A 25794-nucleotide genomic window follows, 5' to 3' on the forward strand; every position below is an offset into this window, starting at 1 on the left:
CTTGATCTGCAATGCATTGAAGAAAGATTGAAAAGAATAAATTTGTCATTCTGAGCACGTATGTGGATTTTTACAGTCTTTGGCCACGCGAATACTGAATCAAACCAACGATTAAAAAGGGAGATTAGTCCAATTAAGAATCTTTTCCACAAGTTAAAAAAAGGGTCTTTTATTAGCATTTTTAAGCAAATATTACCACCATTATACTTAAGGTGTCTTATTGAGATTAAATGGTACCCGGTAGCACATTATAATACTCAATTACCGCTGCGGACGTCCACAGTTTCTCCAATTCAACTAATAACAAACAATACTAGTAATTTCTTCAAGTTGGGCAGTATAGATATGAAGATACTATTCTCCAATCTCAGCCGTTAATTAACCCCATCAAGAAAATCCAACGGATGCTATGTTAGGGAAATCAGAAAATGTATTAAGATCTATCTATGTGCTATCCATTAAAATAGTGAAGATTTTACATTAAAATAGGTTTTAGAGAGAGAGAGAGAGAGAGAGAGAGAGAGTTTAATTGCTTCTGAAGAGAAGAGAGTAAAACCCAAGGCAAATCCCAAGAAGAAACAATGGGTGGTGGTATAAATGAAAGATTAAAACCCAAAAAATATACTACTACTTATTTCTAAGCTGTGGCGATTTGGTCTATGGAGGATGAAATCTTTCAGATAATTTTAGCTTCTGGGTAAGTTCTTAAACCTTTCAGTTTGTCTTTATGGGTTCTCTTGTTATGGAACTTTGTATGAGTGAAATTAACAGTTGTGTTAGGAATGATCTATTTGGTCTATTTTTGAGTGAAATTAACAGTTTGTTTTTGTGGGTTTTGATTACTCTTACTGTTGATGTTCAAAATCAGGGAAGAAATGTTTCAGATAGTCCACATTTGTTTTTAAGTTTAATGGGTATCTCACCTTTTCTTGCTTGGGTTTCTTTCAATGTCTTGATTAGGTTTACAACTAGGTTTATCTTTTCAGATAAGCTTGTTTTCTATATTTAGTAAGTAAGATCCTAAGGGGGTTCAATTATTTTCTTGGATGATTGATGAGAAAGTAGAGAAGTTTATATTGAATCCAAACAATGTGATTTATGATGGATGAGTTTCTATACATTTCTGAAGTGGGATAGCTTGAACTCTAGTCAAGTATAACTTCTTTGTTAAATGTCTATGCTTGCTAGTTTGTCCCCAAATGTAGCTTCTCTCACATGCTATTTTTACTTTTTATGCTTCAAAGAATACTCTTGTTTCGTGTAAACGATTACAATCAACATCCGTGTATTAGATTCGCTTTCATTGAGTCAATGTATATGTTTCCCTTCTATGATTCAAACTTTAGTCAAGGGTTATTAGTGGAACGTTTGGCACTTCTATATATGACTCGCTAGAAATCCAGAAGCCGGACTAAGAATCTTGAGTGTGTAGGAATATGTATTAAAAAGTCTGTAATTCTACCGTATAGAGCCAGGTGATGGAGAATTTGTGTGATATCTTCCAAGAGCATGAGCTATTCACTGTGATTACTTGGTCGGGGAATATAAATTTGTGTTCATAATTACCACTATAATTAGCGTTCAGGTGAGTACTTGCTATCTCTTAGAGTAAATCATTGATACTTAAAAACCCATGCGAGATGAGTTATAATGTCTGGCATAGTACTCTAGTAGGAACACTGAAAAGTGAAACAACACAAATATCCGTGAAAATGTAGTTTCGGTCATTCACTTTTCTATGCTTTCTTGCTAAAGGTGTAAGATTGTGCATCGCTGTCATATACTTTCTTGCCTTTCTTGAAATTATTTAGTCTCATTAGCTTGCTTGCTCCTTAATGTTACAAACGTATGTATGTGATATACAGGTACTGATGTTTGGACAAGTACGGGCTATTTGAAACACTGAAGAAGCTGATTTCATATGGTGTATCTCACCCGTCTGCATAAAAGATATAAATTTTCTTGTCTCTGCCTCCATTACTAAAACCCATACAATTTTAGAGAAGTGGTCTTGAGCTTTGATAACTGGAAATGTCGATTTTATCGAGATTAAGATGTATAACTATCGACGTTACTGGAACGTTAATAGCTTACAAAGGAGAACTTGGAGACTATTACTGCATGGCTGCCAAATCTGTTGGGTTGCCTTGTCCAGACTACAAACGAATGCACGAAGGGTTTAAATATGCGTACACTGATATGGCAAAGCAGTACCCATGTTTTGGTCATGCAGCAAAAATGCCGAACATTGTTTGGTGGAAGACATGTGTGAGAGATTCCTTCATCAAGGTAAGATTCATTCATTACTTCTTATCATCTGTTAGCATATGAACCTTTTTTTGATATCCTGTGAGTATTCGCTAATATTTGTGTTTTCTTCTATGAGTTGGTTGTGTTTATTTAAGGTCTACCTTATGAACCAATTCTTAGTTAGTCGACATGAAATTTGCAGCACAAGGTTTGAAAATTTGCTGTTCTAAACATGATTATAAATATTCACACCAAAATTTTCCGACCTCATGTTGATTAACTACAAATTGGTCTACCTGTCTGTACTTGGAAAGACAACCAAAGTATGAACCAGATTTTGAATATTTGCAACAACTCATGGAATACCAAGTAGTATCCAAGCAAATTGAAACATTTATATGTCAGTGGTGTTATATATTGACATTATGTTTATGGACATCTAACTCAAACAAGCCAAGAGTGCAAATGTCCATGTAGGACTATTCTCACAAGCCATGTAGGACTATTCTCACAAGCCATGTAGGACTATTCTCACAAAAGTCTTGTTTGATTGACAGGCAGGTTATGATTACGATGATGAGACGTTTGAGAAAGTGTTTAGGCGCATATACTCAGTCTTTGGATCCTCTGCACCTTACACCATATTTCCTGATTCCCAACCATTTCTAAGATGGGTACGTGAACAAGGGATTATTGTTGGGATCGTCAGTAACGCAGAATACCGCTACCAAGATGTCATCCTCCCAGCTTTGGGTTTGAATCAGGTAAGCGAATCAGCTGAAACTCGGCTTCATACTTCATATATTTGCAACCATGGTATCCTAAAATTTTCCTTTTTGATAAATCAGGGAACAGAATGGGATTTCGGTGTTTTCTCTGGTCTCGAAGGAGTGGAAAAACCTGACCCAAGAATTTACAAAATAGCTCTTGAGAAAGCTGGGAATATTGCACCAGAAGAAGTGTTACATATCGGGGACAGTATGCGGAAAGATTATCTGCCGGCGAGGAGTTTGGGAATGCAGGCATTGCTATTGGATAGATTCAAGACACCTGATGCTAAGAGTTGGAGAGATTCTGGTGCTACTGTTCTTCCCGATCTAGATGCTGCTAAAATTTGGCTTACTTCAGAGAATTGAAGTTTTCTTCATTTTTCGAAAGTATATGATGGATGACAGAAAAGTTTATTAGTAAGTAGCCACTAATTGCTTTGTCTCCATAAAGATATCGTAAAAGTTGAAAAATAAACAAGTGATGTATTAGCTTACTTTCTGTAATAGATCTTGCTGATTCAGTTTACATATATACATTTTACTTTAATTCAGTTCACATATATGAAACATCTTGTAGACCGATACTAGTTTTCAGGTTAGGATTCTATTTTGTTGCGAGGAAGAGGGCATAACAAAATATAACAAATGCAGCCAGCCATCCTATAGGTTTTAAATCTGACTCCTACTTCTGGCTTAATTTCTTTTTTCCTCCGAGGTCGATAATAATCTCGTAAGAGAAAACAAACCAGAATTTGCATCAAATAGATCCTGATCATCCTGTCGTATGCGAGATGAGATCAAAATTTCTATTTTCGACAGCTTTTTTGGCTGTGTATTCTTGTTCGATAATAATCTCATAAGAGAAAACAAACCAGGATTTTGCATCAAACAGATCCTGATCATCCAACCAGGATTTTGCATCAAACAGATCCTGATCATCCTGTCGTCTGCGAGATGAGATCAAAATTTCTATTTTCGACACTTACAAATGAGCTTTTTTGGCTGTGTATTCTTGTTCAATCCCTACTTCCGACACTTGCAAATGAAAATCTCAACTGTAACTTGATACATAAAACTAATCATTTTTATTTGGAGGAATTTAACGATGCCCCTTCACCACTGATGTCCAATTAGCGACTTCCTCACCACTGATTGGATATTAGTGAAACCTTCTTTTTACACTTAAAAGTAAGAAAATAACCCAACACTTATTATATTTTCTTTTTTCCCTCTCATATCACTACGTCCGACATAATATTCTAACTTCGCATTTCCATGATTTTTTCTATGTAATTTGTAAGCTCACGGTTGACATAACACTCTAACTTCGGTCTTTCATGAATTTTTCTATATAATTTGTAAGTTCAATTAATACTTTCTCTTCTCACTTTTTAATTTTTTGTTTAATTCATAATTTCAATTTGCATCGGTATTCTTTGTGATTTATTAATTCTAAAATTTTCGGTAATTGTTGTTGGTAAAGTAGAGAAAGATGTAAAAGAATAGGTATGAGAAATGAAGATTCGTCGGCAAAACATTACATCGAAGAGATATGGGAGCTCTAAGAAAAAAAGATAGACAAAACAATAAAAATAAGGATATTCTTCTTCTTCTTCTTCTTCTTCTTCTTCAATTCCGATCACCACCACCATCTTCACTTCTTTGTTCTTCCTCCTATCCCTCCCTTTCCTGTTGCTCTCCTTCTCCATCTCTCATTGTCTTCTCACTCTCTCTAGCTCTCTCGCCCTCTCACAATCCATTTTTCTCTCTAATTTTTTCTCTCACTATTTATCCCTCTCTCGCAACCTATATCTCTATCTCTCTCCAAATCTATATCTCTATCTCTTTTGCATACACAATTTTGGCGAAGGGAAGCATTCCCTTCACCGGAACCACATCTCGAAGAGGGTTTCGCTGCTGGTTGACCACGAAACATTTCGTGGCCGACCAACCACAGACTTTTCGTGATCAGTCGACCACGAAGGCTGCGAGAGACTTAGTGAGACAGAGATAACAAGATTCATTGAGACAAAAAGAGAGGGAGAACACAGTGAGCGAGAAGCAAGAGAGAACACAATGAGCGAGAGGGAGAGAGAGGCAGTGATAGTGAGAGAAATGCAGTGGGATAGAGAAATAGCGATAGAGAGAGGGGAATACAGTGAGGAAAATAGAGAGACAAAAAATGAGAGAGAGGTAAATGATAACGGTGGTGGCTAGATTTAGTGGTTGGAAAAGTAGAGATGAGAGAGAAAGATTTGAAAAAAAAACTGAAGTCGCCAGGCAATGCAGTTTACGGGCGATTTTTGTCGGAATTGAGAAGAAATGATCGACAATTTTTTTTCTCCATAACAATTAGAAAATATATTGTTAGTTGACTAGTTTTTGACAAAATCTTTACCCACCAGTCTTATTTCTCCAAACTGTCAGACGTTTTTTTTTGGTAGTTTTGGACCGGAGAAGTGATATGATGCTCTTGGACAACACGTACAATCTCCGTACAATCATCAACCCAACAGAACAAATCGTACAAAGTTAGAGAGATTAGACTTTAGAGGGAGAAAGGGACGGCTACTACTAAACCATGCTTTATGAACTATTGAGTTAGAAGTTAGGGCTTTACAGAAGGAGAAAAGGATTGTTTTTTATTTCTTTTGAGAGAGAGAGAAATGGAGAACAAAAGAAGGATATCTTCATCATCAACATTTAAACCACACTTCTTTAAAGTTCTATTCAAAGACTTCGAGACCAGTCTGGTAAAATAACTCCCCCCCCTTCAGTTTATTTTGTTATGAAAAATTTTATTTGTCTTGTTCTAGTTTTACCCATCCATATACATCAACTGTGAAAAACACCTAAATTTTCCCCAAATGCTAATATTTCAGTTTGATTTCACTTTGGCTTCAACCATCAAGTTTGTAGCTTCAATTTGTGTTTACTCCTTTTTCTCATTCTAAATAGCTGCAACCATCAAATTTGTAGTACAATATATGCTTCTTGTTTTGATTCGGCTTGTTACGACGTAGTAAACAATCACACAAACACGAGATATTTACGTTTTCGGTTGGTGAGACCTACTCGAACGGTGAAGAATGGCGCGATGATTTTCACAATGAATGAAGGACGAGATCATATAGATTTATCAAGGGTTTTAATATTTGTAACTCACTAAAACCCTAACTCTCAACTGCCTCTAACTCCCTCAAAATAGGATGATCTTTTACATTGGTTACAACCCCTAATGAGAGTTGGGCAAACATAAGTAAACAGTTTGGGCCAAAAATTCGGGCGCCGTTGGCGTAGTTCCAAAGTGGGTTAGACGTCGCCCCATGTGCGAGGCACTTTGCGCACAACCCATCTCTTATTTTTCCTGCCCTTTTATGTGAAAATTGTGAACCTCCATCTTTGAATATCTAGTAGCTTCAACAGTACTAGTTTTTCAAATAGATACTGCTAGTGTCAGGGAACAAGAAAATCTAGGCAGACTCTAGACAAAAATCCTATGTGGCTTGCCGTGATTCGCGTTTAGTGGATTAGAATCATCGGAAGTACGAATCACATCAAGCCGCATAAGATTTCTACCCAAGTCTTCCTGGTTTTTCTTGTTCCCTAGCATTTCTCTTTATTCGTACGTAGGCGAAGTTTTATTTTGGTAACTGATTGAAAACAAAAAAAAATAGAAGAAAAGAAAAAGAGGATATTAGTTTTAAGCTTACGAACACATTTATCATCTATATTGTTGTAATGCTCAAAATCAACATTTTTCTGATTTTGTAGCGGATTCCAGATGGTTTTCTTAAACATTTAGCAGAAGAATCAACTGAAATTGCTACTTTAGTTGGTCCAAGTGGTAATAGTTGGTATGTTAAAGTAAACTCAACTAATGCTCCCATGTATCTAGAAGATGGTTGGGAGACTTTCTATAAAGATCACTCTTTAAAGAAAGGTGAGTTTTTGGTCTTCAGATATGATGGTAATATGCAATTTAGTGTAAAAATATTTAGTACAAGTGCATGCCAGCGGGAGGACGCAATTCACGTCAAACCTACTCAACTATCAAAATTTTCCGAAAGGATAAGAAGAAGAGGCAGGCCTTGTAAGGCTATCAAACCAAAAAGTGTTGGAACAGAACAAAAGAAAATCGCTGAATCTGAGCTGCAGATTCCTCATTCAGATGACAACTTGAAATCATCAAAAGGTATTAAAAGTGATACTTGGTTCTAGCGTTTACTTAATTTTTGCGTGAACAATATGACTCTATTAGAAGGTCAAAAGTGGTGACAAGGAAATCATTCTTTAGAATTGTAGAGATCAACCATGGAATAATTTTTCTATATGTAACATGAACATCAGTGCTAGTTTCGTTTCCTAACACCATCATGAGGTATTCCCTAAGATAACCTAAAGAATCTCAAAACTCGAATTACAGTACAGAGACATGGATGCAGATGAAGCTAACCTAGGGTAGGATTTTATGGATCAAATTGTATGTAGTTACATATCTTCAAACATCACTTGCCAAAAAGGACACGTTCCTTTTGATAATAGACTACATATAGATACGGTATGTTCCATTTCAACAATATCATTGCTGCGGGTTCAGAATGAAAGATTATTTGAACTTATAACGGACTCTTTTAGAGTTCGAAGGTAGTTGTCTCCTCTAGTCTTCTACTTCAATTAACTATTCTCTATTTGATACAGGCAAACTAGATTCGCCATCAACCACCCAGAGGTCTAAGAAAAAATTCAAAAAGGGAGCAGAGGAAGCAGCCAAATCGTTTACATCTCATTTTCCTTATTTCGTGTCTCTTTTAATGCCATCCGCCGTGCACATACCATTTAATGTGGTAAGTAATTGAAAGTACGGCTTCTCTAAGAAAAGAACAACAAACTAACAAAGAGTTGGAAATTGTTTATTTTTTTTATTCTGGTTCATCTATTATCATTAATCACCATATATAACATGTACGTAAGAAGGATACCATTACCGTGTTTGCAGACTATACCAGTTGTTTTTGCTCGTGAACATCTCTCAAGACCAAACGGATATAATAAGTTGGAGATCTGTAATGAAAAGGGAAGGATATGGGAGGTGAGTATGTATGTACGTAAGAATCAAGTTGCCATTCGCGGAGGTTTCAAATCATTCGTCGAAGATAATCATTTGAAGGTAGGAGATTACTGTGTATTTGAGCTGATTGATCATTCCGTCTTACTAGTACATATATATAGATGCTAGAACTTGACCTATATCATTCATAGAAGGCCAAGAGACGATTACTGTAAGCTTTTCCGTTTAAATGTTATGTAATGTGTTACTCATTCTAAGGTTATACTTTATTTTCGTGGAGCTTTTTATCTGATAATGTTGTACCTGTTATCAAGGTGATATTCTTTCTTACTACGGAGGTGTTTGTTTTTTGGCTCCTCTAAATTCGACTCTTCTGAATCGTCTTACCAAACTTAATTTACTCAGGAAACACTAGGCACTTTAGGTTATTGCCGTATAATGAACAAAATCGTCCTGACCCATGTTTGACATTTTTAATTGAAATCTTGTTTCAAAACATCTTGGAAGACAAAGTTTACGACTATGAACAACACAGACAGAAGAAACTGAGAGAGAGAGAGAGAGAGAGAGAGAGAGATTATTTAAGACAATCGAATTTTATTCACGCAAAATGAGTTTGTACAACATCCCAGATTTATTCAAACAATTCGTAGTTAGAAAATACGTACACTGATACTACTAATACTAGTAATACACTTGAAAGATCATGCAGCAGCATCGGCTGTGGACGAGACCTTCTTCAAGACATAGATTGGATCTCCAACATGAATGATCTTTCCTTCGCTCGCAGAGTCCTTGCATACTAAGTTCTGTCCAAAGTAAACCTGCAAACCAAATTTTATGTACTTAAAAAAACTTAAAACTTAGTTTCTTCGTTGTTCATTCCACTAATAAAGAACTAAGAGAAAGAACATCAATTTTCTTATTACCTTATTTCCTTGTTTCTTGTTGGGACGTAAAACTTTGTCAGAGCGGATTTTAGCGAGTGTTTCAGTTGGTTCGGGACCTGAGATCCCATTGTCTTGATTTATCGTAGGAACCTGATAAACAACGAGATAAACATATATCAAGTTTGAATAATAGTTAAAAGAGTTTGTGTTTGATATGGTATCAGAGCAAAAAGATCCAAATAGCCCAATGATTCAATTGAGTCGTTAGTGTGAACCCGTAGAGGGGCGACGTCTATATCTGCATAACTATAAATTTGTAACGACCCAAATCTGATGTACAGGGTATTCTTTCCGGCCAAGGACACCATGAACCCACCCAAAATGCCTCAACACTTGCCGTATTTGAGCTCGCAGCTACGGGTGGGCTCTGTACACTCCAAGAAGTGATGGGGGACATAACAAAAAATGATCTCTTTTTAAAAATTCTAGCTCTTAGAGAAATCGGTTCTTGAATCAATTGGGTACACGTTTGTGTTCTCATATTAGTTAATACCTGGATAATGATTAATATACCTTACAGCGTGCGCATAACTTCACACCTTGAAATGGTGTCTTGTTGATTTTGATATCTGTCCATAAATCTTCCGAAAATGGCTCACAACCATCAACAAGAATGCTGGTAGAATCAAAGTAAGAAACGCGATATAATTATTAGACAAAACGATAACAGAAAACAAGCATGAAGTGTAGAGAACTTCTCTGCAAAAAAAGTTGAACTAGACCATGGCTAAAATAGTTATAAGAAGATCTGATTACGAACTTTGGTCTGAATCGGTTAATGGGCAACGGTTCTGGGAGAAGCTCGTTTAATGCATTCAACGATCCCTGCAAAACTTTTTTATACTTAGTCCAAATAGCAACTTGATATTATGAGGAAGGCTTAACATTCGGACTTGTCTAACCTGAGACGTTAACATGAATGGATATTCATCTGAGAACATGGTTTTGTGCCCATGGGCAAACGCGGGATCGACATTCCTCTTTTCCGATGCTGCACCAATTAACCAAGTTATGGTTTAGTCATTGGGATCTCCACTTAGTAAAATCAACACTTGATTTGAAGTATTGTGTTATTTCAAAAAAAATGTGAAATAGAGGGATATACCTGCATTAAAACGCACTAAACGGCTAGGTTTCCCAAGATATTTAGAAAACCATTCCGCTGCTTCAGCACCTTCATCCAATGCAGAACCAGTCCATTCCCATACAGTGACATTATCAATCACTTCACAAGTTTTGCCCAATGGAACCTTTAGCACTTCCATTCCAGGTGCCCTTAGTACTGCAAGAGAAAGTATAAGCTAAAAGTAAACACAGGAATAATGTGAACTTGAATGTTGATATGAAGGATTTTTGTATTCGATGAATATTAACAGTATTTGCAAATTAAAGTGAAGGATTTAAAATGAACAAGTTCTCTTTAAAATGAGATCTTGGTAGTACCTAAGTATGAGGTATCTGTAGGTTGCCATACTTCATTAAATGCTTCAGTTGGTAGCTCAACTTGAACTAGAGCAAGAGTTGGTTCGACTCTTTGAGTACATGCCCGTCTTTTAGCATTTACGACAACCCACTGTCTATCCCATCGAAATCCTGCGTATTAAAAGGACACCAAAAATAAGAGGAATACGGCATTCTCATTGAGACCAATCATCGAATATCTTCTAGTTCATCCTTTTTTCGACATCTCTTGCATCCAAGTAGAAGTTAAGAAATTGCAATTATCAATTAATGAATGCATCCCTTATCAAATGAAACAAAACTTTATGAAAAATGACAAAAGAGAACCAAGGAAAACAACAATGAATCTTAGTACACTTATCTCTAATAGTTCATCTACGTAAATGAACAAATCTTGTACTTCACTACTTTAGTCCTATAAATTCTTACAATAAAGTTCGTAAACTAACAGAACATTCAGCACGCCAAATTTTGAATATGAATTGACATAGTACCCAATCATAGTATGAGGTCGGTGGTACGCGGTATGCACAGGGTCCCTAGAATGGACTAAAGTTTCCGGTAATATTGGATAAAACACATCACAAATAGATATATAAACAATCATTTTATGGGGGGTTATGATTCTTTAAATTTTTAAAAGAACAGTAAAAGCATCAAATCTAAAAAAAATATATCAAAAAACTATCTATCATACTTTAATAGACTACTATTGAATTGCAACCATGAAATATGTGTGTTTCTCTCTTCTGAATAGATCAGAGTTAGAATCTTACTGTTTCGAAAAGAAAGGCGAGTAAATTAAAAAAAAAAAAAAATGATTATAGTGGAAAAAAGCCCAAACAAGATAACAAAAATTGGTTAAATGAAATTTTAAGAGAAACCCAAGATGGTTCATAAATAAGTTTATGGTCAGAGGTTCAAAGTATAACACAAAGTGGATCACTTTAGCTCATCATAGATATTAAGGAAAAAATATGACACAAATTAGAAGTAATTGAAATGCTTTCATTTACATAATGAGTTGAAAATAAGTGTATATGATGGTGAAAGTCAGATAGAAAGGAAAAGATAAGAAGTGGAGTGGGATTAGGATTTATACCAGTAGAAGAGATGGGTGCTTGAGAAACAGAGATCCCTCTGCATGATTTGATTGGGTAGATGAATATTGAGGTGATTTTAGCTGTGGGTTCACCTCCAACTCCTCCACCAAACACTGATTTGAACATGGATCTTCTCTTCTCTCTCTCTCTCTCTCTCTCTCTCTCTCTCTTTCAGAGTCTTAGTAGTCAGTCAATTAATGAAGATTTGATAATCATAACCAGAAAAGGGTGCAAGCAAAAGTCTGATGGTTCACGTGGAGCACGAGTGTGTGTGGTTTTGGCTGCACCTTGGGTAGTGGCCTAGTGGGGTTCATTGAGTTTTTTTTTTGTTGAGGGTTCATTAGAGTTGATGTCATTAGATGAAGACATTTGAATAAATGTTTGTATTATTCGTTTTAGACACTTAATAGGATGCGTGATACAACTGATCGAAAATAAGAGATCTGACGGTCAAGATGAGTTCCAGAAATAATATGCGTGTGTAACACGTGCATGTACGTGACGGATCGAGAAAACGAGATCCGACGATCAAGAAGAATTCAGAATATATTTGAAGATATATGAAGATATTTGAAGATATGTGAACATATGTAATATTTAGTATAATATATTCAGAATATCTCTTGTAACGATCTAATGGTAATATTAGATAGATTTTTATATTATTTCCTAGTTTAGTAATAAAAAACTAGGAAATCCTAAATCTTAGAGTGCCGCATAGGATTTTTTAGAGTTTTTCTTTAAAATCCATCTCCAATGCAAAACCCAACATGAATCTCTGAAGTGACGTGTCAAGATTTATTTTAGAGATCCTTAAGAGGACATTCTAAATTTAGAGAGTCCTCTTGAGATTCTCTAAGTGCCACATAAGCAAATCAATTAGTTTTAAACAAAAATATAGGTTTTTAGAGTTTCTCTTGAGTGTTGCATTGGAGATGGGTTTGAAATAGAGTGTCTCTAAATGGCCAAATAGGAAAGAGACCATTTAGAGATCCATTTTTCACACTTGACACATAATTTTTTTAGAGTTTTTCTTGAGTCTTGCATTGGAGATGCTCTAAATGAAGAATAAGTTACAAAGATATCTCAATTCTCAAGGATTCAGTTTATATAGTTTACTGAAAAACTCTAATCCCACCTCTCAATCTAATGTCGGAATATACATTAATACCCATTATAGAGAGAAAGTTTTGCCTTGCAGACAACGGAGATCAACCCTACTTCGACAACCTTAAATGTCAACCCTGAAAATTTAGTGCCTGAAAAATGAGTTCGAGAATCGCAAACTGATTAGATATTGACTCATATTCAAGACACATTCAACGTGTATCTGTACTATAATTTGACAACAAAATTTGGAAAGTCCTTGCTTTCCCTTGAGTCTCTTTAGTGGAGCAAGAACTTTAGGGGATCTCAGAACATATTACCATTGTTTCTGGAATGTAAGATAACTCAAAAGAGTTATATAGAAGGTTATACGATCGTTGTAGAATTATTGTTTAGAAATCTTTTTTGTTGATAACGTCTCAAGCAAGAGAAATAAAAAAGAAATTAAAAATCAATAATTGCGAATATAAAAGTGCAAAAACAACTGCTCCATTTGTTTTTAATATTTGTTGTTATTTTGAGAGTGGGTGCAACTTCAAGGAAGAATATGTTACCACAGTCACTCATTGAGAGATAAAAAAGGAAATGGATCTCCAAAGTGATAAGAAGAATATATGGAAAGACTTCTTTTTGGATAAGAGATTCTTGTAGTTTCATGACTTTTTTTTCTCATGAAAAGTTTATTATATGAGTGTAACAAGAAAAATCCTTATTTGAGCATGAAGAAATTTCAATCATACAAAATATCTTAGCCTTTTAAGTTTTTTTTTCTTTTTGTCGAGAAGTCTTATAAAGTTTATTTTAATGAAATATACATATCACTTATAGCCGTGTGATAAAATCAACCAAGTGTATGAGATTCCACCAGTTAAATATACATACGTATAATTATTTGGAGTACACGGTATTATTAGTTAATAAAAAATACTTTCAACAAAATAAGAAAGAGAAACATTGTCCTATATAGCACGGGGAGACCCTCCCAACCTTCATGTCACAGAAAATGAAAGGAATGTCATGTTACAAAAAATGAAAAGAATGTTTATTTTGAGATTAGAAAAGTCAACATAATTCAAGAAAGAAAATCTATAGACGTGATAAGCACGAGATAACAACTTGTTTTGTACCTACAGACTTTGACTTGTAAATATATAAACGACTTGGTTTTACCTTCGTGCTCATTTAGGTAAATGGTTTTTTGGAAAAATGAGATATAAAGTTGCCTTTGGGAATGTGACTTCAAATCCTCTTACAACTCTTAATCCCATAAAGCTCAAAATCTCCTCATGGGTTTGCTAAGATGATTTCTAACACAAAACTGAAGGCACAGATTGCACCACAATTGTGTACTGAGACTCCCAGTTTGTTCCATCAATGGAATTGGTAGAACTATACTGATTTTCCGTCGATGAAGGGAAGCTATGACTGCATATGGAGCTTTCAAATGAGCCACATGCCCATAGTTGACAGAAAGGTATTTCATACTCTCATATCGACTTGTTCGTTTAATCAAGCCATCTTTAGTTAAAGAAGATAAAATTTGGAAGGAAATTACTTCAAAAGAAATTTAATGTATCGGTCGTGTGACATTTTACAATGAAGTTGCAACTTACATGAAAGTTCTCTAAATTATACATGCATTTTCTAATTCTATCTCTCTCTCTCTCAATATGATTTAGTCTTTCAACTACTGCATTTCTAGGAAAGAAAACAAGAATAACAAAGAGTATACACGTAAATTTAACTGTATTTACCAGTTCACATAATGATATATTAATCGACCCGAAACAAACCAAGGTTGATTATCTGAAGGAACCTCTTTAAAACGTCGTCTTAGTGCCCTGCTGGAGTTATGTTCCATGACAAATATGAAGGATCCCCAAGTTGCCTGCCGAAAAAAAGAAACCAAACATTATAATCTCGTTAGACCAAGAGACTTGAAGACACTGTGAACTTTTTATTGTTTATATACGATATGTATTAGTAATAGAGTTCTCACCTTGGCTTGACCAAATATATAATGGTGAAAACCATGGCCAAAAACAAGCACAGCCCGCCAATTGTCAAATATGCGATTCCGAGAAAATCATTCTTCCCACCAATCCAGCTTGTTGTTGAAAGAACGAGCTTCTTCTTCCCACTGAAACTATATGTATTATAGTTGTTCTCCAGAACCACATTTATAACCTCATTCGCTTCAAGATTCACCTCTATCTTCCCATATAGTTTCCTAAACGTTGGTAAAGCTGCTGTTCTCATCCAAACGATGAGGTTTTCTTGCTCACTTAACTGTAACAGAAGATCAATAACAACAAAATCAGGGCTTTAAATCAAATACCAAAATGAACCCAAAACTTCGAAAAGAGTGAAATTACTTACGGGTTTGGATGTGTTCAGGCTTCCACCACCTATAAGAGGTCCCTTCTGGAAATTTTTTGGAAAGACTTTGTCTCCAAATTTCTTGTCCATGTCACTCTTCCACGCAATACCTTTTGTGTTCACTTTCAATTGCTCGTTGTTTCGAGAGAAACTGTATGTGTCATTGAATAGACTCCAAGCTATGAGACCACATGGTACAATAGATAGACCACCATTTTTACCTTCGGGGTCACACAGGTCTGTTTGATTCTCGTTTTTCGGGCTTCTTAGTTGTGCATCACTTCGACTCTTGACATACCTGAGACACAAAGTTATCATGAAATTAAAGCCCACAAAAAATATTTTAACAGGAAATTCTTAACCATGCAAGAAACCACCAGCTTATTCTAGTTTTCTTTCTTATAGTAGTTCTTTTCACTTTAATAAGTTCATAACAAGATAATGAAAGTTTGAAGCATCTCAGTCTAAGAACATACTATTACATTTTTAATGTTTCTTATCATAGTTGACAACATGGGCAAAACGATGAAGGGGCTAGCCCTGGATGTAGCCTGGTTAGCCCATCAGTGGTTAGCTCCATTTACAGGATCTAATAGGTAAAACTATTTTTTCGATTAATATAAAGTATAGAAATTCTTGGTTACATCTCCGATTGACAACCTAAACGGTTTCTAAGTACTTAGACTTGGTATCTAGAATGTGAGAGCACAAAAAGTTAAAGTATACCTCCGATGATTCTGGTAGAAGTTATCAAGTTGATAATACACGTAAATCGGGGCCTTCATAAACTTTGGCACCTGCAAATGAATTTAAATGATATTAATCACATACCAATTCTGAAATGGTTCTTCCCCTTATTAAGGTTTTGTTAGAAAAAATGGAGCTTACCGTTACATTTCTGTTGCATGTTTTGTTTTGTGCACTCTGTATGAATTTAACCTTATCACTTCTTTGAGGTTCTGGTATGCACTCAGTCTCATATCGATCAACAATTTCGACAACCTTTCAGAACGGCAAAATATTTAGTATCAGACATCCAATAAATAGAGAACAAATTAAAGTTTTATTCAAGGGCAAGACTTAAAACATACATTTCGTGAAGCGAGCAAGGAAGCAACACCGATGGGAATGAAGATTACACTGATGAGCATAAATGCTGAAATCACCTGCACCAAAAAGTGGATATGTTCAATTTATCATACCCGAATTACGCATAATAAACACTGAATCAAGAAAGTATATATTTTGACGCTAACATACCCATCGTGGTGTTAGAATCGGCTTACAAGCTGGAAGTTCTTGCTGAGTAAACTTTGAATCTGGAAGAAAAAATTGAAGTACATATGAGTTGAACGGAGATCATCGAAGGTTCTATAAATTTGTGGGTCGGACTCAAGTCTAAGGTAATTTTCTAACTGACATCATTAAAAGATTGATGTACAATTTGGTTATTGGATTAATAAGTTTGTGATCTAAAGTTACATAAAAACTAAAACTTAGACAACTTAACTCATGATCGAAACATCGATCTTTTAATTTCGACAGCTAAAATATGATATTGAAGGTTCAAAATAAAAAGTAGCAAGAAACAAACAAGTTTCTTCCTATTAGGGTTTGGTCTTCAAGCTCCCATGAAACAACTATGGTACTAGTTATGAACTCAATTATCAAGCAAGCAAATTCTCCCCTTTGAGCTATAGGATGATACTTTGGGGGTATCAGATACATATGAAGTTAATTGCCCTAGAAATTAAAATTTTATCAGTTCACAAATTGGAAAAATTTGTAAGTATAAGATATGGGTAATTTTTAGTTAGAAACATATGAAAGTTAGAGTTATTTTTTTTCTCATTTAAGAGATTAATATGAATAATTAAGCTAAGAAATAAACCCTAGCTTGTTGAATTAACTAACACAAAAAAAACCCTAAAATTAAACCAAATAAGGTGAAGAATCAAAACTTACATTTGGGTCTTTTTGAAACCTTCCTAGGTGTAGTTACATCACCAGATCCACCACCAGAACTTGTCCCGGCATTAGAATTCATCGAAATTTTTTTAAAAAAAAAAAAAAACAAAGTCAAGAAGAAAAACAGAACAAACCCAAAGTATAAAAATTGAAAAGAAATCAAGGGTTCAAAGAAGAGATTTTTGGTTTTGATTCAGAGACTATGAAATGGGTATATTTTAGAGAGAGAGAGAGAGAGGTAGGTTGGTAATGAATGAATGAATGAATAATCTTTTCTCTGGGGGGTTTTTCTCCTTCTCTCTTGTGTTTGACTTTGAATAATCTAGAGAGAGAAAATCCTAGAGAGAGAGAGAGTATTGTTGTTTGGGTCTTAGAGGAGGGAGGGAGGGAGATAGCCGGCGGCTCTCTCTAGAAATGAAAAAAAGAAGAAGGAAAGACCGAAGAAAAGTAAGTATGAAATAAAAAAACGCGGTTGATTTGATTAGTAGGTGGCCTTTCTTCTTCTTCTTCTTCTTCTTCTTGGTTGAATATTAGAAATTAGAAAGAGTTATGATTAGGTGCTTCTTTTCCTATTTTTGTTATATAATCTGATCTCAATCTTGCCGTTAATTTATCAAAAATGAATGGTTTTAATGACTATGGATGGATGGAAGTAACTTTAGGTTTTGAAAGTGTACGAAATTATATAGTGGTAATGGGAGTTAAATATGGATTTGAAAGTTGCGGGAGTTACTGTTGCACGTTAGCACGAAGTTTAATAAAGATAAAGTTGATTGAAAAAGTTAATTATTGGCCTTCTTTCCTCTTTTATAGGTGTCGCACGTGGGGATGCAATTAACTTTATTTGGTGACTTATTGTGGTTGGGGACGTCTAAAACCGCCTCCCATAATTACTATAGGAGCCTCTTTTGAGTGTTTGGCCATGATCAACCCCGACATTTGTGGGCGCCTCTTTTCGGGATGGGTCAGTCCGAGGCCCATAGCATTGTCTCGGACTGGGACAGTACGAGGTTATTCTTTGAGCTTCAGACTGGCCCGTCCGACACCACTATTATCCCTCTGATTCTCTCTAACATAGTGCTCCCCTCTCTCTCCAACGAGTGCTCCCTTCTCTAACCGTTGCTTTCATATCTCTCTATCTCTAATCGTAGTTTTGTTTGTATAGATTTGTAATGTAGGTAGAGGTGGTGGGTGGGTAGAGAGTAACTTTTAGTACTTAGTTTTGAGAAGATGATTTATAGAGTTTAGTGTCACAAATTTTAGAGAGATTTTCGGGGTTTATTCTTTGCTTTTTTATGGTAAAATGGTCTTTGAGAGAGATCTTGTGAGAGACATCTAGGGTTTAATATTTGCTTTTTTAATGGTGAAAAAAATCTTTAAGAGAGATTTCTTTGTAAAAGTATCTTTTATCATAAACAAGTGTTTAATGTCTTTTTGATTGTTATTCATTGAGTTTGATTTGTAATCTTTGCTTTCCAATTGAAGAGAGAGAAAGAAAAAGGAACGAAGAACAGGTGAAGTGGAGGTGCTCTGGAGGCGCCTACAATAGTTTTGGGAGGCCACTACAGAAGCGAGGTGCCAACAGTAATTTGGGAGTAGTTTTGGGAGGCGCTTTTGGACGCTCCCATTGTGTTTATATTGATTTAATAAGATTTTTCTTTTAACAATTACTATATTAAAAGATGTTTTTTTTTGTTGCAAATATTACAAGATGTTGGTAAATCGTACTAAAAATAAATACAAAGATAAATTAAGATTCGTACATTGGATAGTTATTATAACGACTTCAGTTTTATCATGAGTAGTTGAAGTAATCGTCAAAAGTTATAGTAGGGGTCAGCGGGGTCTATCTAAAACACATCTAATTTATTTTTATTTTATTGATACTCAGATTCAATGTGTTAAAAGTGTCTTGAATATGGGATTTAACTAGGTTTTTGACTTGCTAACCCGTTTCGGTCTCGGTGCAGAATTTTAGATTCGTTAATAGGGTTGATCACCGAGGCAGAGCTGATATGTGAAGCAGGTCTCCGAGACAGAGCTGGAATGCAGAGCAGAGCTTATGTCCGTTATTACTGTTAGCGTATCCATGGCGTGCCAAATAATGTTATCAATATAAGACCAAGTTTGTGTGTTGACTTTCTTTTAGCTAGATTTCAACTTGAATTGACTGTCTTTCACGTCAGAAAGTTTGCTTTTTAATCTGAATTATTGTGTCTCTTATTTTAACAGTACTAGTGTCATACAACTGAATTTCTATAGGCGTCTCCTATTGTTATTTCTACAACACCTCCCCTTGTTATTTCGACATGCACCTCTTCTTTTCATAATATTCGTATCCAATTTTTTTTTCTCTTACCTCATTTTTTATAGACTCAAGAGTCATTACATCATTACATGACTACATGATACATTATGAACTAAATAAGTTCTATAACTACTATTACAAAGATATCTTGGGCTCCATGACCATATAAAGAACCTTAATGCCGTCCTATATGGTTCTTTTTTCTACTTCTTCACTCGCACTGAGAGTCCAATTTACTTTTCTGCTTTGCTTATTCCGAATCTAGGAATCCTAACTTCTAAAAATCCTAATATTTTTTTGTCTAACTTCAACCTCTCTTCAACCTTTTAAAAAATCTTTTATGATATTCCTTGCGTCACCTTTTATGAGTATATTTTAGAGGGTACTTCTAACTCTAATGCCACAAGATTTTTTCTCAGTTTAAATCCACTACACAAACCTGAGTTTTTTTGCCGGAAAAGGACTTACACGACGAAGGTCAGACAAAACTGAAGAAGATGAAGAATCGCACTTTCTCTGGAATGTAGAGGGATATGGTGTCGGTGGTGAAGAATCGCACTTTCTCTGGAATGAAGAGGGATATGGTGTCGGTGGTGGTTGTGATCACCGGTGTGTTGTCTGTGATGGTGAAGTAAAGAAGATGGAGAGAGAAACATTTCATTTCCTCTGGATATAAAATTGCCATTCGGTACATTTCAAACTTGTTTTTAAGTCTGAAAAACTAGGTTTTTATTAAGCCCATTAATAACACTGGCCGATTCAACCCAACTTTCAGATATTGCTTAAAAGAAAAATAAACATTTGAAATCTGCATTCTCTCTGTTCAGATTTCAGATATGAAAAGTATAGAAAAAACAAACAAAAACAACCTAATCATAAATTAAACGGTTGTGTTGTCTTGTGTCTTGTAGTGTAAATGCATGCTTATAAGTTGATACTGATAGGAAGTCTATTCGGTCCACCAAACTGTAGACACGGGCGATAGCGTGGTTCACTACGTTGGGTGTGGTTCACTACGTTGGCCGGATTGAAATGCCAATTTAGGTTTCCATAGGTAATAGTTTTGTAAAGTCTAACACTGTGTTTATCTGTAAAGTCTAACACTGCCGGGGATCGAACCCGGGTCACCCGCGTGACAGGCGGGAATACTTACCACTATACTACAACGACTTCAGTGCTCAAGCGGTTTTAGTTTACTTATATCAGGAGTTAACTTGTGCCAAAGGTGATGAAAAGGGTGCTTTTAGTAAGAGTGGGAGTTGCCTTAAAACATAAAACATTTTTGAGGGGACCTTGTTAAGGGATGCAATTGATATGGAAAAGGGCGCCTTTAGCAATAATGATGGTCTATAGAACCCCTAACCCATCTTTAACATAAAACATTTTTGAGGATTTGAGTTTGTTATTTTACACATGGATGGTTTAGTGCTATATGCGAGCATGTTCATCTCACCAAGATCTTCTTAGAGCTATTATTCTCAATCTAAATGAAACACAAGACGTTGAGGTAATGAAATTATTGTTGAGAACTAATATTTAAGCCACAAATTATGGTTTAGTGCTATATGCGAGCATGTTCATCATTCAGCCTAATTAATTATGATTGATTTCGTAAGTTTCGTATAGTCATACAGAAACCCCAACTAAAATTTGGCACCGCAATCTCAAATTTTCAATTATGTCCCAAACTGCAACTACAATATCACTTCACAACTTAGAATACAATGCTACGAGCACGGAGCTCCACTAGTGAAGCTCGATTTGAAGAACTCCATTTTTATAACCTCCGCCCAAAATTTCTCATAAATTTTTACAACTTTTGAAATGAAATGAGAGGCCACACACAAAATCAATATACAAGGGTTAGAGAACAAATAATACCAAATGTTAGTTTGAGAATTAAAATTAAAAAAGATATGGAGTTAATTAAGTATTTAACTCTCTCCCTTCTCTCTCATTATTCTTCTTCTTCTTGTATTTCAACTAGTAAAACAGAAGCAAGAATGAGAACAAAAATGAACTTCTGAAACAGAGGATTTACAGTAGAGTACAGGAGGAAGAAGAAGAAGAAGAAGAAGAAGAAGAAAATGGGTTAAGAACAACTCGTTCAAATCTTCAGAACAATTCTCAAGAATCTTAATTACAAGGTCAGATTGGAATTACTGTTTCTTTCATTACCCACTCGTAATGTGATTGAACTTCTCTACTAGTTCTCTCAATCTTCTCCTCTGTTTCGATTTCTAAGTTTCAAATGTCAATTTGAGTCTCTAGGTTTAATCAAAGAATTTACTTTCTCTGGGTTTCCTTTTAATTCTTCATAATCTTCTTGATTCTTTTTATCTCTGGGTTTCCTTTAAATTCTCATAATCTCCAATTTTCTTGAAATCTTTATCATCTTCTAGGTCGAAACGATCAAGACAGTTGCTCCACCTTGTTTCAAATTCCGGTAAAATGTCTCCACCACCTTACATTTTTCTACCACCAGTTGATCTTCCACCATCACCACCACCACCACTTGAAGATATTGGTTTTGATTGGACTGAAGAACAAATCTTTACATATTTAGAACAAATAGTAGGCGGAAACCGTTTCCCGTCTAACGTGCTTACAAATGTAAACCCTTTCGATGTGTTGCCTTCAACATTGTCACGTACGATTTCATCTATCTCATTTTTATTGCATTTCTCTTAAGAACTCAGTCATAAATATATCAAAATTGACTAACTTTTGAGGTATATGATAATGGGCAGAAAATGTTTGGTACTTCTATGAGGAAGATGTAGTAATTCCTGAAAACAATTATTGGGATATGATTGAAGAAGATACTAAAACATTTTCGAATTCTCCTACCATTGGTGTGAAATCACTACTTCAATTCAATACAGGCCAATACCCAAATGGGACTAAAACCAATTGGATGATGCATTCATATAGGATTGATTATATACGACTACTTGAAATCAACCAACAACATGTAAGTTAAAGACCGATTAATTGTTAATCCGATATTTGAATACAAATGTCATTTTTCTTTAATTTTCATCGAACCCCATTTTTTTTTTTTTTTTTGCAGGATGCAAGATCACTTTGTAGAGTTTACTACGATGGCGAACGAATTCCACAAAACCAAGATGGAAGTGATAATATCTTGGATAATTTGAATGTGAAGATTATGAACTTAACTTAGTTTAGTAGTAAAAAAGAATTGTTGTGTTATTTCATATTCGATGTTGAAGTTTTTCGATGTCATATATATTGCAGGAAATCATTCAGGATGAGGCGCCTGTGCCAAATGTTCAGCCAACAGAAGAAGCTAGAGACCCAAGTTTTGGGGATTGGATTCAAGGTGTTAACGAGAACAACGATTTGGCTATTGAGGACCATGATTTTTCTAATGAAGGCTACATAGAGTTGCTTGATCTTGATGAGCCACTATTATATGGTTAAGATATTTCGACTCACTTTAATGTACTGTATGATATTGTATATCTATATATAGTTGAATTATAGGCTAACCTTGGTTTATCTATGTGGGACTAATGCAGATGAAAATTTTGGACCGGATGATTTTTTTGAGCCGGATGAATATTTTGACGCGGATGAACTTTTGTGGGAGATTGAGAATAATCCAATCAACCAGCAAAACCATGCAGATAATGGCTCACATGGATCTTTGTGAAGCTTGATATATGTTTAGGCAATCTAGGTTTTAGATACATATGTTTTGTACAGACATGATATGAGCACAGGCAAAACTTGATTCTTTAATTCTATTTCCATAAGAGTTTCATTTTTGAATAGGATATCTTACTGAAGTATTAATAAAATTCAATTTTCCAAAAAATAAAATAAAAAATAAAATAAAATTCAAATTTTGTTTAACACTTCATTTTCGAGTATCCTTTTACTTGGGTCACATTGTTAAAGTTGTTCGATACCAACTTTAACTTTCAGTTCATAATCTCGAATGAAGCCTTTTAGCTTTCAGTTCTTCCACTTGACGTCTCTGTTCTTCGCGTTCTTCAGCACTCATCCTATAATGAGCTCTATTAGGCAGTGTTGCGCCCGGGACAAGATTGATTTAATGTTGAATATCCCTCAACGGTGGTAAGCCGTCGGATAGGTCTTTAGGGAAAACATCTGTGAATTCTTCCAATATTGGACGAGCAGAATCAGGAATAACGTCATCCTCAATTCTAATTTCCTTCCTAATTAACATATATCCAACATCCATTTGTTTAACCTCCTTAACGAACAACCTCTGAGATAATAAATTTGAAGTCTCGCCTCTCTCAGTCGTAGGAGGAACCCCTCTACTTGGTAACAACACAATTTTTCTCTTGTCGAATAGAATACTATAAGTGTTCTTTCGACCATCATGAAGGACTGACCTATCAAACTGCCAAGGTCTACCCAATAATAGATGACACACATCCATAATGACGACGTCACACCACACACTATCACAATATTTTATTCCTACAGAAAAGGAAACAAGACACCGTTTAGAAACAGTTACCTGAATTCTCTTCTTAAGCCACGCCAATGTGTAAGGATTTGGGTGTTGTTCTGTCTTTAAGTTAAGTTTGGTTATTGCTTCTTCAGAAATAACGTTCTCACATGCACCAGAATCAATGATAAGCTTACAAACTTTTCCCCCAATCGTACAAGTAGATTGGAAGATATTATTTCGTAACCAATCTTCCCCTTCAAGACTACGTGGTGCATAACACGCCCGCCGCACAACCAGTAAGGGACCAACATCCCCCTCGACGTATTCTTCCAACTGATCATCATCATACACGGGATCACTACCATCTTCTTGATCGGCCCCCTCTTGACTAATGTTATCAATATACAACCCTTTACCATGTGGTCATCCTTTCGAACATTGATTAGCACGATGACCAAGTTCACCACATTGAAAACATTGAATAGTCGAACCACTAGTTTGAGATGGATTAACTGGATTAGCTTGTTGTCTTGTAGTTATGGGTATTTGTATAGGACCCGATGTATTGCCTCGTTGTTGGTTACCACCAACTGGCCTAAACTCAACACGACTACTCCCAAACAACGAATTCCAAGATGTTCCTCTACCTCTTTTTTTTTCTTGTTTTTCCCAAATAAGGGCACGTGGATGAGCATCTGATATCGTGAATGGATCAAACATATTGATTGTATCCTGATAGTCTTCCTTAAGACCACCAATGTAGCGAGCGACTAATTGTTCTTCGGTTTCAGCAAGTTCATTGCGAGAAATTAGAAAGTGAAACTCAGTAGTATACTCGTCTACAATACGAGACTCTTGCTTCAATTGTTGCAATTTTTGATACATTAACTTGATGTAGTTATGTGGAAGAAAATTTGCACGCATATATTTTTTCATCTTCTCCCTGTCTTGGACCGCATTAACTTGTGGTGTTGCCACCATGCAGCATCCCTGTCAGGAAGTCTAGTAGCCACAAGAGGAACTTGCCTGTCATGGGGTACCTCCTTAAACTCTATCGTCGACCGCAGTTAGCCAGTCAAGGAATTCTTCAGGTTGACCACGCCCTCCGAATTCTGGGATATCAATCCTCAAACCCGCTTCCCATCTCCGAGAATCGTGATTGGGTTGGTTCCTTCTCACCTGAACGTCTTTAGCAAAAGGGTTATCGGAATCATCTTCAGTAGACCCATCATCCTTTTCTTAGTGACGTTTTGGTGAAGTCGGTTCCCTTTGATGAACAATTAATGCATCTATCCAATGCGTCAACCCTTCTATCATTTGAGTCATCTGTTGCCGTCATTCGTCAACACCATATAATCGTTGATTTATAGTTTCATCTCTTTCATTAACAATATCCATGTGATTCTCCCTACCTCTAGCAGGTTGTCTTCTCGTATGACATTGTTAAAGATCGACGCAAGCTCTGGTACCAACTGATGCTGCGCGTAGTAGGCAAGAGATTAAAAGTATAGTGATCGCTCCTCTATGATTGATTAAATCAAACAAAATTATATTCGATAAACTAAGCTCCTTTAACAATGAACATAAAAGGCCTATTTATAGCCTTTAACCCCTAAAATAATAGAAGTCTAAAATTGCTAAAACTCTAAAATATCTAAAATCTAGAAACTACTAGAAACTAGAAAAACAACCAAAATTAGAAAACTGCTAAAAACTAGGAAAACAACCAAAATTGAACTGCTAAAAACCAGAAAATAGCCAAAACTGAGAAACTGCTAAAAACTAGAAAATAACCAAAACTGAAAAACTGCTAAAAACTAGAAAAGTAGAAAGATAGAAAATCCTCTAGCAGGGCTGACTTGCTAAACCCAGGTCTGACCAAGCAGGGTTGAGCTATGTTGTATCACGGTCCCATTTATTATAAAATACTAACGCTGCTAGGTCTGTTGCATCAAGGTCCTCCACTAATAGAGA

The 25794-nt window shown here is 35.6% G+C and overlaps 5 protein-coding genes across 6 annotated transcripts; 3 read left to right on the forward strand and 2 right to left on the reverse strand.

The window, feature by feature from the left end:
- Positions 1-231: 231 nt before the first annotated feature.
- On the forward strand, positions 232-3597 carry LOC147532985 (Haloacid dehalogenase-like hydrolase (HAD) superfamily protein). Its single transcript, XM_086647857.1, has 4 exons — positions 232-697; positions 1866-2289; positions 2808-3014; positions 3099-3597. Exons 2-4 carry the CDS (start codon positions 2032-2034, stop codon positions 3384-3386), a joined length of 753 nt encoding a protein of 250 aa, XP_086503983.1. The 5' UTR covers positions 232-697; positions 1866-2031; the 3' UTR covers positions 3387-3597.
- Positions 3598-5450: 1853 nt separating this feature from the next.
- LOC147532986 (B3 domain-containing protein Os01g0723500-like) lies at positions 5451-8424 on the forward strand. Its single transcript, XM_086647634.1, has 4 exons — positions 5451-5773; positions 6795-7215; positions 7722-7867; positions 8020-8424. Exons 1-4 carry the CDS (start codon positions 5687-5689, stop codon positions 8257-8259), a joined length of 894 nt encoding a protein of 297 aa, XP_086503760.1. The 5' UTR covers positions 5451-5686; the 3' UTR covers positions 8260-8424.
- Positions 8425-8671: 247 nt separating this feature from the next.
- LOC147532987 (uncharacterized) lies at positions 8672-11899 on the reverse strand. The gene is made up of 8 exons (XM_086647633.1): positions 11605-11899; positions 10485-10634; positions 10147-10323; positions 9944-10032; positions 9802-9866; positions 9555-9657; positions 9021-9131; positions 8672-8915 (listed from the first exon to the last, which is right to left on the reverse strand). The coding sequence occupies exons 1-8, from the start codon at positions 11729-11731 to the stop codon at positions 8796-8798; spliced, it is 942 nt and encodes a 313-aa protein (XP_086503759.1). The 5' UTR covers positions 11732-11899; the 3' UTR covers positions 8672-8795.
- A 2364-nt stretch (positions 11900-14263) lies between these two features.
- Positions 14264-17736, reverse strand: LOC147532988 (ALA-interacting subunit 3-like). The gene is made up of 8 exons (XM_086648348.1): positions 17057-17736; positions 16352-16410; positions 16183-16257; positions 15980-16093; positions 15818-15888; positions 15092-15389; positions 14712-15001; positions 14264-14600 (listed from the first exon to the last, which is right to left on the reverse strand). The coding sequence occupies exons 1-8, from the start codon at positions 17136-17138 to the stop codon at positions 14546-14548; spliced, it is 1044 nt and encodes a 347-aa protein (XP_086504474.1). The 5' UTR covers positions 17139-17736; the 3' UTR covers positions 14264-14545.
- A 3462-nt stretch (positions 17737-21198) lies between these two features.
- LOC147532989 (NAC domain-containing protein 92-like) lies at positions 21199-23249 on the forward strand. Of its 2 annotated transcripts, none has more exons than XM_086651050.1 (6): positions 21199-21514; positions 21770-22017; positions 22118-22341; positions 22441-22530; positions 22629-22713; positions 22913-23249. In XM_086651050.1, exons 2-6 carry the CDS (start codon positions 21819-21821, stop codon positions 23044-23046), a joined length of 732 nt encoding a protein of 243 aa, XP_086507176.1. In that variant the 5' UTR covers positions 21199-21514; positions 21770-21818; the 3' UTR covers positions 23047-23249. The 2 variants fall into 2 exon arrangements, with proteins under 2 accessions (XP_086507176.1, XP_086507175.1); XM_086651049.1 differs by having other exon boundaries at positions 21327-21514; positions 22629-22809.
- Positions 23250-25794: the final 2545 nt, after the last annotated feature.

This window comes from Eschscholzia californica, unplaced genomic scaffold, assembly GCF_041429995.1.
Source record: "Eschscholzia californica isolate CP2 unplaced genomic scaffold, dmEscCali1.0.p SCAF_6, whole genome shotgun sequence".
In the NCBI taxonomy this organism is placed as follows: Eukaryota; Viridiplantae; Streptophyta; class Magnoliopsida; order Ranunculales; family Papaveraceae; genus Eschscholzia; species Eschscholzia californica.

What these genes read in the sequence shown, in the direction of transcription:
- LOC147532987 (XM_086647633.1), bottom strand. Translation starts at nt 11,731, where the DNA reads ATGTTCAAATCAGTGTTTGGTGGAGGAGTTGGAGGTGAACCCACAGCT. An exon ending in TTTAGTGCGTTTTAATGCAG is followed by an intron (nt 10,033 to 10,146) that starts GTATATCCCTCT and finishes TAATTGGTGCAG; the next exon opens with CATCGGAAAAGAGGAATGTC. An exon ending in ACAAGAAACAAGGAAATAAG is followed by an intron (nt 8,916 to 9,020) that starts GTAATAAGAAAA and finishes TTTGGTTTGCAG; the next exon opens with GTTTACTTTGGACAGAACTT.
- LOC147532989 (XM_086651049.1), top strand. Translation starts at nt 21,819, where the DNA reads ATGTCTCCACCACCTTACATTTTTCTACCACCAGTTGATCTTCCACCA. An exon ending in TTGAAATCAACCAACAACAT is followed by an intron (nt 22,342 to 22,440) that starts GTAAGTTAAAGA and finishes TTTTTTTTGCAG; the next exon opens with GATGCAAGATCACTTTGTAG. An exon ending in TGATGAGCCACTATTATATG is followed by an intron (nt 22,810 to 22,912) that starts GTTAAGATATTT and finishes GGACTAATGCAG; the next exon opens with ATGAAAATTTTGGACCGGAT.
- LOC147532988 (XM_086648348.1), bottom strand. Translation starts at nt 17,138, where the DNA reads ATGAATTCTAATGCCGGGACAAGTTCTGGTGGTGGATCTGGTGATGTA. An exon ending in CCTTGCTCGCTTCACGAAAT is followed by an intron (nt 16,094 to 16,182) that starts GTATGTTTTAAG and finishes CCGTTCTGAAAG; the next exon opens with GTTGTCGAAATTGTTGATCG. An exon ending in TTCTACCAGAATCATCGGAG is followed by an intron (nt 15,390 to 15,817) that starts GTATACTTTAAC and finishes TTTGTGTCTCAG; the next exon opens with GTATGTCAAGAGTCGAAGTG.
- LOC147532986 (XM_086647634.1), top strand. Translation starts at nt 5,687, where the DNA reads ATGGAGAACAAAAGAAGGATATCTTCATCATCAACATTTAAACCACAC. An exon ending in AAGACTTCGAGACCAGTCTG is followed by an intron (nt 5,774 to 6,794) that starts GTAAAATAACTC and finishes CTGATTTTGTAG; the next exon opens with CGGATTCCAGATGGTTTTCT. An exon ending in TGCACATACCATTTAATGTG is followed by an intron (nt 7,868 to 8,019) that starts GTAAGTAATTGA and finishes CCGTGTTTGCAG; the next exon opens with ACTATACCAGTTGTTTTTGC.
- LOC147532985 (XM_086647857.1), top strand. Translation starts at nt 2,032, where the DNA reads ATGTCGATTTTATCGAGATTAAGATGTATAACTATCGACGTTACTGGA. An exon ending in TGAGAGATTCCTTCATCAAG is followed by an intron (nt 2,290 to 2,807) that starts GTAAGATTCATT and finishes TTTGATTGACAG; the next exon opens with GCAGGTTATGATTACGATGA. An exon ending in CAGCTTTGGGTTTGAATCAG is followed by an intron (nt 3,015 to 3,098) that starts GTAAGCGAATCA and finishes TTGATAAATCAG; the next exon opens with GGAACAGAATGGGATTTCGG.